Here is a 16,769-nt window from a genome sequence, read left to right on the forward strand (position 1 = left end):
AAGGCTCCATTCAGACGTCCGCATGCGTTCTGTGGATCCGATCCATGTATCCATGGATCCGTAAAAATCATGCGGACGTCTGAATGGAGCCTTACAGGGGGGGTGATCAGTGACAGGGGGGTGATCACCCTGATTACCCTGATCACCCCCTGTCATTGATAACCCCCCTGTAAGGCTCCATTCAGACGTCCGCATGCGTTCTGTGGATCCGATCCATGTATCCATGGATCCGTAAAAAATCATGCGGATGTCTGAATGGAGCCTTACAGGGGGGGTGATCAATGACAGGGGGGTGATCAGGGAGTCTATATGGGTGATCACCCCCCTGTCATTGATCACCCCCCTGTCATTGATCACTCCCCCCCTGGTAAGGCTCCATTCAGCCATTTTTTTTGGCACAAGTTAGCGGACATTTTTTGTTTGTTTTTGTTTTTGTTTTTTCTTACTAAGTCTCATATTCCACTAACTTGTGTCAAAAAATAAAATCTCACATGGACGCACCATACCCCTCACGGAATCCAAATGCGTAAACATTTTTAGACATTTATATTCCAGACTTCTTCTCACGCTTTAGGGCCCCTAAAAAGCCAGGGCAGTATAAATACCCCACATGTGACCCCATTTCGGAAAGAAGACACCCCAAGGTATTCCGTGAGGGGCATATTGAGTCCATGAAAGATTGAAATTTTTGTCCTAAGTTAGCGGAAAGTGAGACTTTGTGAGAAAAAAAACAAAAAAAATCAATATCCGCTAACTTATGCAAAAAAAAAAAAAATTCTAGGAACTCGCCATGCCCCTCATTGAATACCTCAGGGTGTCTTCTTTCCAAAGTGGGGTCACATGTGGGGTATTTATACTGCCCTGGCTTTTTAGGGGCCCGAAAGTGTGAGAAGAAGTCTGGGATCCAAATGTCTAAAAATGCCCTCCTAAAAGGAATTTGGGCCCCTTTGCGCATCTAGGCTGTAAAAAAGTGTCACACATGTGGTATCGCCGTACTCAGGAGAAGTTGGGGAATGTGTTTTGGGGTGTCATTTTACATATACCCATGCTGGGTGAGAAAAATATCTTGGTCAAATGCCAACTTTGTGTAAAAAAATGGGAAAAGTTGTCTTTTGCCAAGATATTTCTCTCACCCAGCATGGGTATATGTAAAATGACCCCCCAAAACACATTGCCCAACTTCTCCTGAGTACGGCGATACCAGATGTGTGACACTTTTTTGCAGCCAAGGTGGGCAAAGGGGCACCTTTCGGATTTCGCAGGCCATTTTTTACACATTTTGATTTCAAGGTACTTCTTACACATTTGGGCCCCTAAATTGCCAGGGCAGTATAACTACGCCACAAGTGACCCCATTTTGGAAAGAAGACACCCCAAGGTATTCCGTGGGGGGCACGGCGAGTTCCTAGAATTTTTTATTTTTTGTCACAATTTAGCGGAAAATGATGATTTTTTATTTTTTTTTATTTTTTCCTTACAAAGTCTCATATTCCACTAACTTGCGACAAAAAATAAAAAATTCTAGGAACTCGCCATGCCCCTCACGGAATACCTTGGGGTGTCTTCTTTCCAAAATGGGGTCACTTGTTGGGTAGTTATACTGCCCTGGCAATTTAGGGGCCCAAATGTGTGAGAAGAACTTTGCAATCAAAATGTGTAAAAAATGCCCTGCAAAATCCGAAAGGTGCACTTTGGAATATGTGCCCCTTTGCCCACCTTGGCAGCAAAAAAGTGTGACACATCTGGTATCGCCGTACTCAGGAGAAGTTGGGCAATGTGTTTTGGGGTGTCATTTTACATATACCCATGCTGGGTGAGAAAAATATCTTGGTCAAATGCCAACTTTGTATAAAAAAATTGGAAAAGTTGTCTTTTGCCAAGATATTTCTCTCACCCAGCATGGGTATATGTAAAATGACAGCCCAAAACACATTCCCCAACTTCTCCTGAGTACGGCGATACCAGATGTGTGACACTTTTTTGATGCCAAGGTGGGCAAAGGGGCACATATTCCAAAGTGCACCTTTCGGATTTCACCGGTCATTTTTTACAGATTTTGATTGCAAAGTACTTCTCACACATTTGGGCCCCTAAATTGCCAGGGCAGTATAACTACGCCACAAGTGACCCCATTTTGGAAAGAAGACACCCCAAGGTATTCCGTGAGGGGCATGGCGAGTTCCTAGAATTTTTTTTTTTTTGTCGCAAGTTAGTGGAATATGAGACTTTGTAAGGAAAAAAGAGAAAAAAAAAAATCATCATTTTCCGCTAACTTGTGACAAAAAATAAAAAATTCTAGGAACTCGCCATGCCCCTCACGGAATACCTTAGGCTGTCTTCTTTCCAAAATGGGGTCACTTGTGGCGTAGTTATACTGCCCTGGCAATTTAGGGGCCCAAATGTGTGAGAAGTACTTTGCAATCAAAATGTGTAAAAAATGCCCTGCAAAATCCGAAAGGTGCACTTTGGAAAATGTGCCCCTTTGCCCACCTTGGCAGCAAAAAAGTGTGACACATCTGGTATCGCCGTACTCAGGAGAAGTTGGGGAATGTGTTTTGGGGTGTCATTTTACATATACCCATGCTGGGTGAGAAAAATATCTTGGTCAAATGCCAACTTTGTATAAAAAAAATGGGAAAAGTTGTCTTTTGCCAAGATATTTCTCTCACCCAGCATGGGTATATGTAAAATGACACCCCAAAACACATTCCCCAACTTCTCCTGAGTACGGCGATACCACATGTGTGACACTTTTTTGCTGCCAAGGTGGGCAAAGGGGCGCATATTCCAAAGTGCACCTTTCGGAGTGCACCTTTCGTCATTTCTTACACATTTTGATTGCAAAGTTCTTCTCACACATTTGGGCCCCTAAATTGCCAGGGCAGTATAACTACCCCACAAGTGACCCCATTTTGGAAAGAAGACACCCCAAGGTATTCTGTGAGGGGCATGGTGAGTTCCTAGAATTTTTTATTTTTTGTCGCAAGTTAGTGGAATATGAGACTTTGTAAGAAAAAATAAAAAATAAAAAATCATCATCATTTTCCGCTAACTTGTGACAAAAAATAAAAAGTTCTATGAACTCACTATGCCCATCAGCGAATACCTTAGGGTGTCTACTTTCCGAAATGGGGTCATTTGTGGGGTTTTTCTACTGTTTGGGCATTGTAGAACCTCAGGAAACATGACAGGTGCTCAGAAAATCAGAGCCGTTTCAAAAAGTGGAAATTCACATTTTTGTACCATAGTTTGTAAATGCTATAACTTTTACCCAAACCATTTTTTTTTTGCCCAAACATTTTTTTTTTATCAAAGACATGTAGAACTATAAATTTAGCGAAAAATGTATATATGGATGTCGTTTTTTTTGCAAAATTTCACAGCTGAAAGTGAAAAATGTCATTTTTTTGCAAAAAAATCGTTACATTTTGATTAATAACAAAAAAAGTAAAAATGTCAGCAGCAATAAAATACCACCAAATGAAAGCTCCATTAGTGAGAAGAAAAGGAGGTAAAATTCATTTGGGTGGTAAGTTGCATGACCGAGCGATAAACGGTGAAAGTAGTGTAGTGCCGAAGTGTAAAAAGTGGCCTGGTCATGAAGGGGGTTTCACCTAGCGGGGCTGAAGTGGTTAATCTGGCCACAGTTGTCATTGGTAAAGAAACGTTTAAAATCGTAGACTTAGATAAATTAACTAAGAAATTGGACATTTCGTAAAAATCCTGAAGCAACTACTCAATTTCTTTAAAGGCCGAATCGGGGTTAGTAATGAACAGCAACACGTCGTCCGCAAAAGCTGCAGTCTGATGAGTCTCTGCACCAATCGTAACACCTTTAATTGCAGTATTGTTCCGAAATGCTTGCATAAGGGCTTCTATCACCAACACAAAGAGCAATGGGGAGAGAGGGCAGCCCTGTCTCGTCCCATTCGATATACTAAACGACGGAGACAGTGTGCCATTCACCAACACACGCGCTGTAGGCTTTTGCTACATTGCCATTACACTCGTAATGAAAGAGTCCGGGATAAAATAGTTTTTGGGCAAACACTGCCAGAGACCCTTCCACTCATTACCAGCTCAACACAGTATAGGGTTTGCTTCGTCTGCCCGCATGTAGGCTTGCTCAAATTCGGCTGTGTCTTCATGTAATCCCTGACAAACTTGTTAGGGCTCTGTGGGGGCCATATAATCACTTCCAGGACTCCTTTACTTCTTTACACCGAAGATGGTTCTTAATGTCATTGGATGTATATTTGGAGCCATTGTTCTACTGCAGAATAAATTTGGAGCTAATCAGATGCCTCCCTTTATTACTGTATTTTCTGCTTTATAAAATGCCCGCCCGCCCCCCCAAAAAGTCAGGGGAAAATGGCCGTGCGTCTTATAAAACGAATACTAGTTTGAAGGATTCATGGAGGAGTGAAGTGCTGCCAGTACTTGTCTCTCCCTGATCTTCTCCAGGCTCTATGCTGAACAGTCCTGGCAGCGTACAGCGTCAGGATGTGGTGTGCGCACTATGACCTGATGCAAATAACGCCATATCAGCATGGCTTTGTGAGGGATCGGTCATGCCAAACTAATTTAATCAGTTTCTATGAGGTAAGTTCTAGACTTGACAGCGGCGAATCAATGGATGTCGTATATCTGGACTTCTCCGAAGCATTTGACATTGTACCACATAAAAGGTTAGTATATAAAATGAGAATGCTCGGACTGGGAGAAAACATCTGTATGTGGGTAAGTAACTGGCTCAGTGATAGAAAACAGAGGGTGGTTATTAACGGTACTCACTCAGACTGGGTCACCTTCACTAGTGGGGTACCTCAGGGGTCAGTATTGGGCCCTATTCTCTTCAATATATTTATTAATGATCTTGTAGAAGGCTTGCACAGTAAGATATCAATTTTTGCAGATAACACTAAACTGTGTAAAGTAATTTACACTGAAGATGACAGTATACTGCTACAGATGGATCTGGATAGATTGGAGGCTTGGGCAGATAAGTGGCAGATGAGGTTTAACACTGACAAATGTAAAGTTATGCACATGGGAAGGAATAATGCAAGTCACCCATACATACTAAATGATAAAACACTCTGTAACACTGGAAAAGGATCTAGGAATTTTAATAAACAGCAAACTAAGCTGCAAAAATCAGTGTCAGGCAGCTGCTGCCAAGGCCAACAAGATAATGGGTTGCATCAGAAGGGGCATAGATTCCCGTGATAAGAACATAGTCCTACCACTTTACAAATCGCTGGTCAGACCACACATGGAGTACTGTGTACAGTTCTGGGCTCCTGGGAACAAGGCAGACATAGCAGAGCTGGAGAAGGTCCAGAGGAGGGCATCTAAAGTAATAACTGGAATGGGGCAACTACAGTACCCTGAAAGATTATCAAAATTGGGGTTATTCACTTTAGAAAAAAGACGACTGAGGGGAGATCTAATTAATATGTATAAATATATCAGGGGTCAGTACAGAGATCTATCCCATCAGCTATTTATCCCCAGGACTGTGACTGTGACGAGGGGACATCCTCTGCGTCTGGAGGAAAGAAGGTTTGTACACAAACATAGAAAAGGATTCTTTACGGTAAGAGCAGTGAGAATATGGAACTCTCTGCCTGAGGAGGTGGTGATGGTGAGTACAATAAAGGAATTCAAGAGGGGCCTGGATGTATTTCTGGAGCGTAATAATATTACAGGCTATAGCTACTAGAGAGGGGTCGTTGATCCAGGGAGTTATTCTGATTGCCTGATTGGAGTCGGGAAGGAATTTTTTATTCCCCTATAGTGGGGAAAATTGGCTTCTACCTCACAGGGGTTCTTTGCCTTCCTCTGGAGCAACTTGCAGGATAACAGGCTGAACTGGATGGACAAATGTCTTTTTTCGGCCTTATGTACTATGTTACATGCAGTCAAGCCACAGTGCACAACAGGCCCAGAGAAGATCAGGGAGCAAGACTGAAGCAGAGACTGCCAGACCTGGAGAGTAAAGGTGGAACAGGAGAGGTAAGTGAATGTATTTGTTTTATTTCTGATGAGCACCTGATCTGAGGTCTGACATGGGGTCTTAACTGCGATACCAAGTACAGCTGCTGTACTATTATGTACAGCTATGTGCTTGGTGAGCATGGAGAAGGCCGCATTGCTCACAGGAGTGCCGGTGCCTTCTCAAACAGCTGATTGGTGAGGTTCCTGGGTGTCAGACATCAGATACTGATGACTTATCCAGAGGATAGGTCATCAATATTAAAGTCTTGGAAAAACCTTTTAAGGTCAGCTTATCTCCTATGAGAAGAAAGCATCAGGCATGTCACCATGAAAATGCAAAGTAATCTGCAGGCACTATGGTATAGAGCAGGAAGAGCTGCGCAGACTAATATATAGTTTTGTGGGAAAAGATTCAATAAAACCTGTATTTCATTGATTTAAATGCCTGCTCATTCTGCGCTTTGAAGTCCAGGAGGCGGTCCTATCAGTGATTGACAGCCTTCCCTCTATGACTGTGTATACAGAGAGGGCTGTCAATCACTGATAGTACCACCTCCTTGACTTCAAAACTCAGCAGGAATATAAACGTATAAGTTACAAGTGTTACTGAATCTTTCCCCATAAAACTATATATCAAACTGCTCAGCTCATCCTGCTCTATAACATGCTGCCTTCAGCTCAGACACCATGTTCAATGTGACAGGTCCCCTTTACAGTTAACCTGTTACTACGTTATAGAGCAGAACAGACTGATGTATAGTTATATAGGAAAACATTTAATATTACCTGTATTTCATTCATTTACATTCCTTCTGTATCTTTACCTTTAAGTCAAGTCCTGTCAGTGATTGTGCATACAGAGATAGCTGTCAATCATTGATAGGACCGCCTCCTTAGTCCAGAATAAGCTATATAACTATATATTAGTCTTTTCTGCTCTATAACATGCTGCCTAAAGATTGCACTGCATATTTAATGTGACTGATTTGATTTAATAACAAGTCAAAAGGGTCCAGATATGTTGAGGAATACACCAGTGTGCTAATTATGACAACAGTAAAGCGCACATAGACCATCAACAGATGCTGGCTGAACACTTGTTCTCCCGACTCCGCCATACACATTGATGCTTGGCCAAGCATGTATGAGTTTTCAGTTGGATATAGGAGAATGCCCCTGTCAAATATCTCTTATGTCCCTAGAGAACAAAATGATTGCATGCAAAATTCAATTCACCCTATCCTTCTCTTCGCAATATCAATTGCAGGGGGAGAGTCAGGAGCTCCGCATCCACATTAGATTGTTGTCCAACCCCAACGAAAAACATTAAACGGGTGCCTCAGATTGATGCCATACAGTAGCATCTGTTCACCATAGAGTTTCATTGTAAAAAAAAACATATACGTTTATTTGTTACCGGACTGTGCAAGATCCAAGAACGTGGTGTGCCATGTTTCTGTATCGTATACGTCAAATGGAGGCATAACACGTCATGTGAACCCACCCTAAGATAAGCCTTTTTGTCATATCAAATTTTTGGTTCTTGGGTACAGATTTTTCGGTGATGCTCTAGGGTGCGTGCTGGTCTGGTCTGCTAAAGCTAGTGAATGACTGTATTACATGAGTGTTAGTAACCACAGATAAACATCCTTCCAAACGCTCCAGAACAAACTGAATGAAACTTCCACAAATAAATGTTTTTGTGAAATCAACTTTTTAATTTTAATATAATTTTTACAACAACCTAGCAATGTTATATAACACTTGTTTCCTCTTAAAATATAGACAGAGATAGCCATTCTCCTCTGAAAATAACAAGGGTTAATAGCGACAACGTCCTCTAGTTAAAACTAACGGTATGAAATGTACACGGGCTCATTCATCTGCTAGACACATGGAATGCTTACATATTGCATTAGTAACACAAACACAAAAATACTGTTTTTTTTTCTTCATGTTTTTGCATAGTACCTGATGACCCAAGTTTCCACTGGTTGCCATGCAAAATCCAGGTCTGTCACCAACTACCGATCAAGTAATGATGGGTGTGCACTTGTCAGGGTTGTAACTTAAGGATCTTCTCTCTAGTTATTCGCTGTCCAAATGATGGCTAATCTATAGTCAGCCGCTATGCTCTTCATGCTTTCTACAACTCAAAATGCTATTGTGAAACCTTTACAAACATATATATATAGTTACTGATATAAACTAGTGCAGTGGAGACATGGAGCGCTAAGTAAACATCAGCCGGACATGAATGGTTTTGTCTTTCGATACATTATCTTAATCCTTCTGTAAAACATAAATCCAATGTTCTCATAGGTCCCTTAGCTTCCTTATCATTCATATAGTGCACTAAAGGTCATTTCATAAACCTACTATTGGTATTGGGCGCTTGCAAGATTATGCAAGAAATTAAATTGACTTTATTGACAAGTGAGGCTTCTTTTAGACTAGGACTATTCAGTAAACGTGAGAGAAGCACCACTATATTTAGTGTTATTTATGAATTACATGCTTCAGAGGGATTAGGAGCATAGACCAAATTAGGGAAATGAAGATAAATATTACAAAAAATTTCTCACCTTCTGACCATGAAAGTCTATGTGCCAACAAGAAAGGGTGGACAAATCTCAGAAGCTAGGTAGACACTTGCGACTGATGGGTTATTTTATGATCTATGAAAGTTGACCTATAGAAGTTCATAAAGCTGAACTCCTAACAACTCAAATTGGCTAGTGAAATGGTCTAATCCAGTATTTTGTCCATCCGTGGCCAAACATGTTGGCTACAGTAGAAATGTTTTAAACTGATAATTTACTTAACGTTTTCAATGTTCAAAGTAAAATGATATTGTAATAATGAATTCTAGCTGAATATTAGACCCTATGAAAAGAGAACATTAAAGGATGACTCCAGTGATAAACTAAAGGTCGGCTCTAGCCAAAAAGGCTATTCAGGATTTAGAAATTCAGTGCAGTGAAGCAGAGGCTATAGTATATTACAACACTCAGGATACATTAGGAGATGGCCAGGTGTCTATTTTGCTCTGTAGAATGTAGGTTACTAAGAAAAGGATTCATATCCCAAACCATACAACAGCCATCACAAGGCCAGCCTTACCTGCTGTCTAATAAAGCATGCTATCATAAAAGGAACCTGTTCCGACACATGATATAATAAAACACTAATAATTCTTCTATAGAAGAACAGAAACAATACTTGCGTGCAAATGTCTGTCACCTTTACGTCTTAATTCAATGGGCATTGCCTTTGTGGGAAATGTACTGCTACTACTGTGGTATACACAAACTGTATGTCTCACAGTGTACCAAAGACACTGAACCAGAAAAGGCCACAAGTACTTGTGAGTTCTTTAAAGGGAACCTGTCACCGGGATTTTATGTATAGATCTGAGGACATGGGTTGCTAGATGGCCGCTAGCACATCCGCAATACCCAGCCCCATAGCTCTGTGTGCTTTTATTGTGTATTAAAAAACCCCGATTTGATACATATGCAAATTAACCTGAGATGAGTCCTGTCCTAGAGATGAGTCAGGGACAGGACTCATCTCAGGCTAATTTGCATATGTATCAAATCGTGTTTTATACACAATAAAAGCACACAGAGCTATGGGGACTGGGTATTGCGGATGTGCTAGCGGCGATCTAGCAACCCATGTCCTCAGCTCTACACACAAAATCCCGGTGACAGGTTCCCTTTAAGTTTAGGAGCTTAAATGAAAGCTCCAGAGGTAGGACCTCCCGGGAATCAGTAAGTTCTGGTATGTCCTTGTTATGTTCCATAACTTGCTCTTGTTGGAAACAAGATGGTGTCAAAAGAAGGAGCTCTGCTTTGTCTGGTCTGGTGGAGTACAATTTTAACATCTAACAAACGTTTAAAAAAATCCAGAACACAGTTTGGATTGTGAGTTAGAATGTTGACTGTAGTGAAGTGAAATTATGGAGGAACTCACAAAAGGAAAATTACACTGCCAAGTACTATCTCTGAGCAAATCAATCTGAAAGTCTGGAAACACAATATATAAATATATGAAATCAAAACTCCACCCAAAATGCATATTTTACATTCATGAGATCCATCCATACTGCAGAACTGGGTGTCAGACCCCTGCTGATTTTATACTGATGACCTATCCTAGGGATAGGTCATCAGTGCAAAAGTCCTGGAGAATCCCTTTAAGGTATCAGCCACTGTGTTTTCATGGCTAAATTGTCATATACCTACCGGTTACTCCCGTATGTAACGGGTAACATGATATTTTCACTTTGAAAATCAGGAAATAAATAAATGTATAGTTCATAATTTCATTATACAAACCGGATTGCAAAAAAGTTGGGACACTAAACAAATTGTGAATAAAAACTGAATGCAATGATGTGGAGATGGCAAATGTCAATATTTTATTTGTAATAGAACGTAGATGACAGATCAAACGTTTAATCTGAGTAAATGTATCATTTTAAAGGAAAAATATGTTGATTCAAATTTTCACGATGTCAACAAATCCCCAAAAAGTTGGGACAAGTAGCAATAAGAGGCTGGAAAAAGTAAATTTGAGCATAACGAAGAGCTGGAAGACCAATTAACACTAATTAGGGCAATTGGCAACATGATTGGGTATAAAAAGAGCTTCTCAGAGTGGCAGTGTCTCTCAGAAGCCAAGATCGGTAGAGGATCCCCAATTCCCACAATGTTGCGCAGAAAGATAGTGGAGCAATATCAGAAAGGTGTTACCCAGCGAAAAATTGCAAAGACTTTGCATCTATCATCATCAACTGTGCATAACATCATCCGAAGATTCAGAGAATCTGGAACAATCTCTGTGCGTAAGGGTCAAGGCCATAAAACCATACTGGATGCCCGTGATCTCTGGGCCCTTAAACGACACTGCACCACAAACAGGAATGCTACTGTAAAGGAAATCACAGAATGGGCTCAGGAATACTTCCAGAAACCATTGTCAGTGAACACAATCCACCGTGCCATCCGCCGTTGCCAGCTGAAACTCTACAGTGCAAAGCAGAAGCCATTTCTAAGCAAGATCCACAAGCTCAGGCGTTTTCACTGGGCCAGGGATCATTTAAAATGGAGTGTGGCAAAATGGAAGACTGTTCTTTGGTCAGACGAGTCACGATTGGAAGTTCTTTTTGGAAATCTGGGACGCCATGTCATCCGGACCAAAGAGGACAAGGACAACACAAGTTGTTATCAACGCTCAGTTCAGAAGCCTGCATCTCTGATGGTATGGGGTTGCATGAGTGCGTGTGGCATGGGCAGCTTGCATGTCTGGAAAGGCACCATCAATGCAGAAAAATATATTCAGGTTCTAGAACAACATATGCTCCCATCCAGACATCATCTCTTTCAGGGAAGACCCTGCATTTTTCAACAAGATAATGCCAGACCACATTCTGCATCAATCACAACATCATGGCTGCGTAGGAGAAGGATCCGGGTACTGAAATGGCCAGTCTGCAGTCCAGATCTTTCACCTATAGAGAACATTTGGCGCATCATAAAGAGGAAGGTGCAACAAAGAAGGCCCAAGACAGTTAGAGGCCTGTATTAGACAAGAATGGGAGAGCATTCCTATTTCTAAACTTGAGAAACTGGTCTCCTCGGTCCCCAGACGTCTGTTGAGTGTTGTAAGAAGAAGGGGAGATCCCACACAGTGGTGAAAATGGCCTTGTCCCAACTTTTTTGGGATTTGTTGACACCATGAAATTCTGATTCAACATATTTTTCCCTTAATACATTTTCTCAGTTTAAACTTTTGTTCCGTGATTTATGTTCTATTCTGAAAAAATATTAGAAGTTGGCCCCTCCACATCATTGCATTCAGTTTTTTTTCACGATTTGTATAGTGTCCCAACTTTTTGGGAATCCGGTTTGTACATTCAGTTATCTATTAAGTATACACCTCATGTAAAGTGTTTTTGTTTTAACATATGTGGACATAAAACAAATATACACAAAAACAATATAAACATAAAGGTGGTTTTGTATCAATTTCCAAAGCAAAACAGAGTGGTTTTGCCACAAAATCATGAAAATCATGGTCAAAATTGCAACATCACAGGACTAGGTAAGCAGAGGATCTTGGAGGAACCTATCTTATTTAAAGGGGATGGCCATCTTTTTTTTTAATGATAGCCTATCCTCAGAATAGGCCATCACTAGATGATCAGGGTGGGTCTGGTACTTAAATCGATCAGATGTTCTGTGTAGCTCCATTGCCAGATGTCAGCACCGGAACAACACTGCACAGTCAACATTGTAGAGATCGTCACTGTAGCACCGCAGTGAAGAGAGTTGCCCATTACAATGTTGATGGTGCAGTGCAATTCTGGAGCCGACTTGTGGCAATGGAGCCACACAGAACATCTGATTGGTGGGGGTGTCGGGTCCAGGACCCTGCAAATCAGTTAGTGATGACCTATTCCTGAGGATGACTGGACAACCCCAATTAAAGTCCAGTTCTCTTGGAAAGGTTAAAAATGTTGTCCATTGGCCAGAGGGGCAATAGAATAAAAGAAAAATAAGTATTACTTAAAGGGAACCTGTCTCCTGCACTATACAACATATATATTGTGGATTGACTTTTCTTTTTTGGGATGTTAATGGGGAAAAAAAGTTTTTCCACCACTGCCTTTTGCACTTTAAATTTACAATGTAATACCAAATATGTATAGTTTTACTTTATTTTATTTCTTTTTTACTAAATTTGCACAGAATGTCTCATGCAAAAAAGTTACGTTGCCTCATTCCAAGAGCCATAGCTTATTCATTTTCCCCTCAATATTGCATTTGTCATAGAATCCACAATAAAATTTTTTTATCAGACAAGGGTTGAGAAGAAGACTGAATCCTTGCCAACAGTGAACTCTGCAACAGAACAACGGCCATAAGTATATGAATAAATCAAGTAAAGCAAGAAATAGCTGCCAAAAAAAGAAATGGAAGGTTCTTGAATGGTTAAGTCAAAGCCCAGATCTAAACAATGAAGATTCTGTGGGAGGGCAGTGCATGCCGGATACCCAAAAAAAAAAAAGAAAAGCAGCAAAAAAATACGGGAGAGCAGGAAAAATGTTTTTCCTGTTGAAGTCAGAGAGTTATAAGAAAACCTACTGGAGGTTGTTTCTGCCAAGGAGGACAAAACCAGCTATTAGAGTATTTGTGAAATTGCTTTTGGCACTGAATTTGCTATTGCTTTTTATCATCTTTATATTTACATACTGTTTGGATGAATATCAGCTATTCATATGTTCACATATGTTAAAAAATAATCTAATAGTTTAAGACCATGACTTGTATAAGATCATGTTATTATTCAATTAATAACAAGAGGAAGGGCTGTGACAACTTGCTTCCTGGTAAATTTTCTCACCAGAAATGATAAAAATCTGCAATATATAAATCTCAAGGATATTTGCCTGGGCCATTGAACAGCAGCAGTCCATGTATGCATTGAGTGAGAAAGGCAGAAATTCGTCATCCTGTGGTCCGACTGTATGGGCCACTTCAGTTTCCTCTGCCCAGACCAAATGTTTTGGATGAATGACACAATCAGTACAGTTCAGTTACCATTTCAGGAGATCCCACCCCAGACTACAAACTATGTATATTCACATCTAGAGGATTTTCAAACTGGAGACCGAAGGCTGAGGGATAACAGATGGGACACACTTGGAAGCTTTCATAATGGTGTAACACTACAAACATATGCAGAGTAAACATCCAATATATCGTGTCTACAGCCATCACACAATATTTTCGTAAGGCAAATAGAAAAAAAATATTCAACTAGTAAGTGGAGTTGCCCTTTGAACAGGATGAGGAGCATCAACTATTTGACATTTTAACCTGGTGCAGAGTCACAGCTTCTCCTGGCCATTTGGTGAGAATAGGTGGAAGGCGGTCAGCTCATTGCATTTGATGAGTAGTAGTGAATGGGGTAATCAGCAATGTAGGATTCTTCACTTAGTTGGTTTAGCATGCCCTTGTATAAAACATCCATGATAAGGACCTCAGCCACAAGTCTCTGTTTTTCCTCCATCCTCCGCAATTTTGATGCAACTGTTATACCAAAGGCATCATACTCATCATTGTTTTTTGAGAGAATAGCTGCAGCTTGAGACAGAAGCTCATTGCTCAGGTCGTCATCATTGTACATTTTTCCTTTCTTCCTTTTCCTTATAAATGGAACGTCCTCCTGTGGATCATAGTCTATGTCCTCAGATTGGCTGTTACTAGTAACCTGAAAGTTGAATGTTTAAATATCAAAATCCTTCTGCATCAATTTGATAACATTTCTATCCAGTTATATTGCAGGTTCCCTCCTTCCATAAAGTGCTCATAATGCTAATTAGAAAAGATCAGGTCCCTACTCCCCATAAACACTCCAAGCTGCAAGTCTCTGATCCATCAACTATAACCTGAGCCTGTGACCTCCCATTTTTCCCTATTGTCTTCAAAGATCTGTCCTCAGCCACAAGGCAGATCACTGTTCCCAACAAGGCCAGCTCTCTCCTGGAATATTGCTTGCTGCTTGAGGACTTCTTCAATGATATAACCCCAGTCTGTGTCTTCCCACTTGTCTCAAGTCCCCTCCTCGCAGTTATTATGGTTGTAAAATAGCATTTGTCCATCAAGTTAAATAAGGGGGAAAGAGAAAGTGGGTGAAAAGAAGGGATGGGGATTAAATATTAGAACTGAGGCACGAGCCAATATGCCATCTCCTGAATTAATCTGGGCTGTTAGGAACCAACACCTTGACAATAGTGGACCGGTCACTTGACCGCCAAGATATGCCCTACTACTGCCATTGTTCTGATCATGAGGCATTATCAGTCCATTTCCAACCTAAATACACCCCTGATACGGAGATATGATGCTTTTAGTATCTCAACTCTGATCTATTCATGGCAAGATGTGAAAGAACTGATGTGAATGTCACCCAACAGGTTATTTCAAACTGACCATGAACTTAACGTCATGTACCTGTTTTAGTAGGTACATGGTGGGTAGTCCATTAAGGGGCGCGTATCAACAGAAATGGCCATTTTGAAAAGGGGACTTTTTATCATATTCTATGAATTTTATGAAAAACTGAACTAATGGTGGGAAATGACTAATAAAAAGAGAAGACGAGTGGAAGTTGAAAGGCAAAGGGAATGTGTCATCAGAAAATAACTTATGGTTCAAATGATCTTTTTATAGTAAACATATTTTTAAAGAATTTTGTGTGATGTTAGTTTTAATTTTCCATGTTTGTATTATAAAAAATAAAATAAAATCCTGCAATTTTCACACTGGTCACTTAGCTTAATAATAGGTGCCACTTCTTGGTCTCTATAGTTGACTTTTCAGCAATTCAATTAAATTCAATGCCTAAAATGAAATACCTGAGACACATTAGTCGAGTCCTCCAGAATCTCCATGGTCTCATCAACTGGCTCATCTTCTTGGCGGCATTCCTGGGACTCTCCTGAGTTGGATGATCCCTCTTTTGGAGCATCCTGACCAATTGTAAACTTAAGCAGGTCAAAATACCATAGTCGGGGCACATACACGTCATCGGCGGAGGTAGCTGTCTTTTTGGACACCTGTACTTTGTTGAATTCTTTCTTGAAGACTGTTCTCAAATTGGCAATCTTATGTTTAACAAACTGGATGTTGGCGCTTGGGCACACAGACCGGCAGAGGTTAACCATGCTGTCATAGGCCTTCAGTCTTTTCTGTTTGTTGGAATAGTCGGAGATCTTCATGTTCCACAGGCACGGAAAGGACCGATACATGTCTATGAATTCTTTCAGGAACTGTGGATTCATGAGATATTCGGAATAAATTTTCTTTTTTGAGAGATCCATCTATTAAAAAAACATTTATCACTTCTGACATCACAATTGGCAAAGGAAAAGTTAACTGTTAAAAGTTAACTCCATCAAAATTACTTGGCTTAGGCTGTGTTCACATCACGTTTTTGTCCCATGTTTAATGTATACATATGACGTATATGCACATGGAGGTTACTAGGAGCAGCACACCATATGTGCGGTGTCTGCGCTCCTGAACATAGAAGCCCAACGGCTTAGGTAAGGTTTAGCATAGGACCCGCCTGACCTGAGACCACCTTGGCAGTTCGGTAGGCGGGCTTAGATGTGTTTTGATCAAAATATATTGACTAAGTGTCTCAGATATTATCATATCAGAGTGAGGACTTTGTCCATATATAATGCTTGCATCTACTTTATTAAGTGCATTATTATCTTATTTCTGTGGTTTTCTTAAATAATATGGCCAGGGACATCCGCGCATTTGTATCATATCGTGCAGGATGTTTTTATCTTAGTTTTTTCTGTGATTTTTATGTCTATGTAGTATTTGCTTGAGGGAGTGGCACCTTCAAGTGTGAATGCGCACCTATTATCTTGGGAGTAGCATTCCTCTGCACTTTTGCCCCCCTCCCCTATCCAATAGAGCGCCTTAATTAGGTGGTACATATGGCTGTGCTTGCTCCTCCTCCCATTGGTTGCTTGATGCACATGGAGGTTACTAGGAGCAGCACACCATATGTGCAGTGTCTGCGCTCCTGAACATAGAAGCCCAACGGCTTAGGTAAGGTTTAGCGTAGGACCCGCCTGACCGGAGACCAAATTGGCGTTCGGTAGGCGGGCTTAGATGTGTTTTGATCAAAATATATTGACTAAGTGTCTCAGATATTATCATATCAGAGTGAGGACT

General features: G+C 40.7%; 1 protein-coding gene across 2 annotated transcripts in view; it reads right to left on the reverse strand.

Moving 5' to 3' along the window:
- Positions 1 to 11,894: 11,894 nt before the first annotated feature.
- The window catches only part of LOC122939810, a 30,013-nt gene continuing 25,138 nt past the window's right edge, over positions 11,895 to 16,769 (reverse strand). The window contains exons 7-8 of one of the 2 annotated variants that reach the window (XM_044295980.1): positions 15,431 to 15,844; positions 11,895 to 14,283 (exon numbers count right to left, since the gene is read on the reverse strand). In XM_044295980.1, the coding sequence (XP_044151915.1) occupies positions 13,945 to 14,283; positions 15,431 to 15,844 (753 nt within the window). In that variant the 3' untranslated portion in view covers positions 11,895 to 13,944. Of the gene's footprint in view, positions 14,284 to 15,430; positions 15,896 to 16,769 lie in introns of both variants that reach the window. The other variant, XM_044295979.1, reaches the window with a different exon arrangement.

The sequence above is a fragment of the Bufo gargarizans genome, chromosome 6, assembly GCF_014858855.1.
Source record: "Bufo gargarizans isolate SCDJY-AF-19 chromosome 6, ASM1485885v1, whole genome shotgun sequence".
Lineage (NCBI taxonomy): Eukaryota > Metazoa > Chordata > Amphibia > Anura > Bufonidae > Bufo > Bufo gargarizans.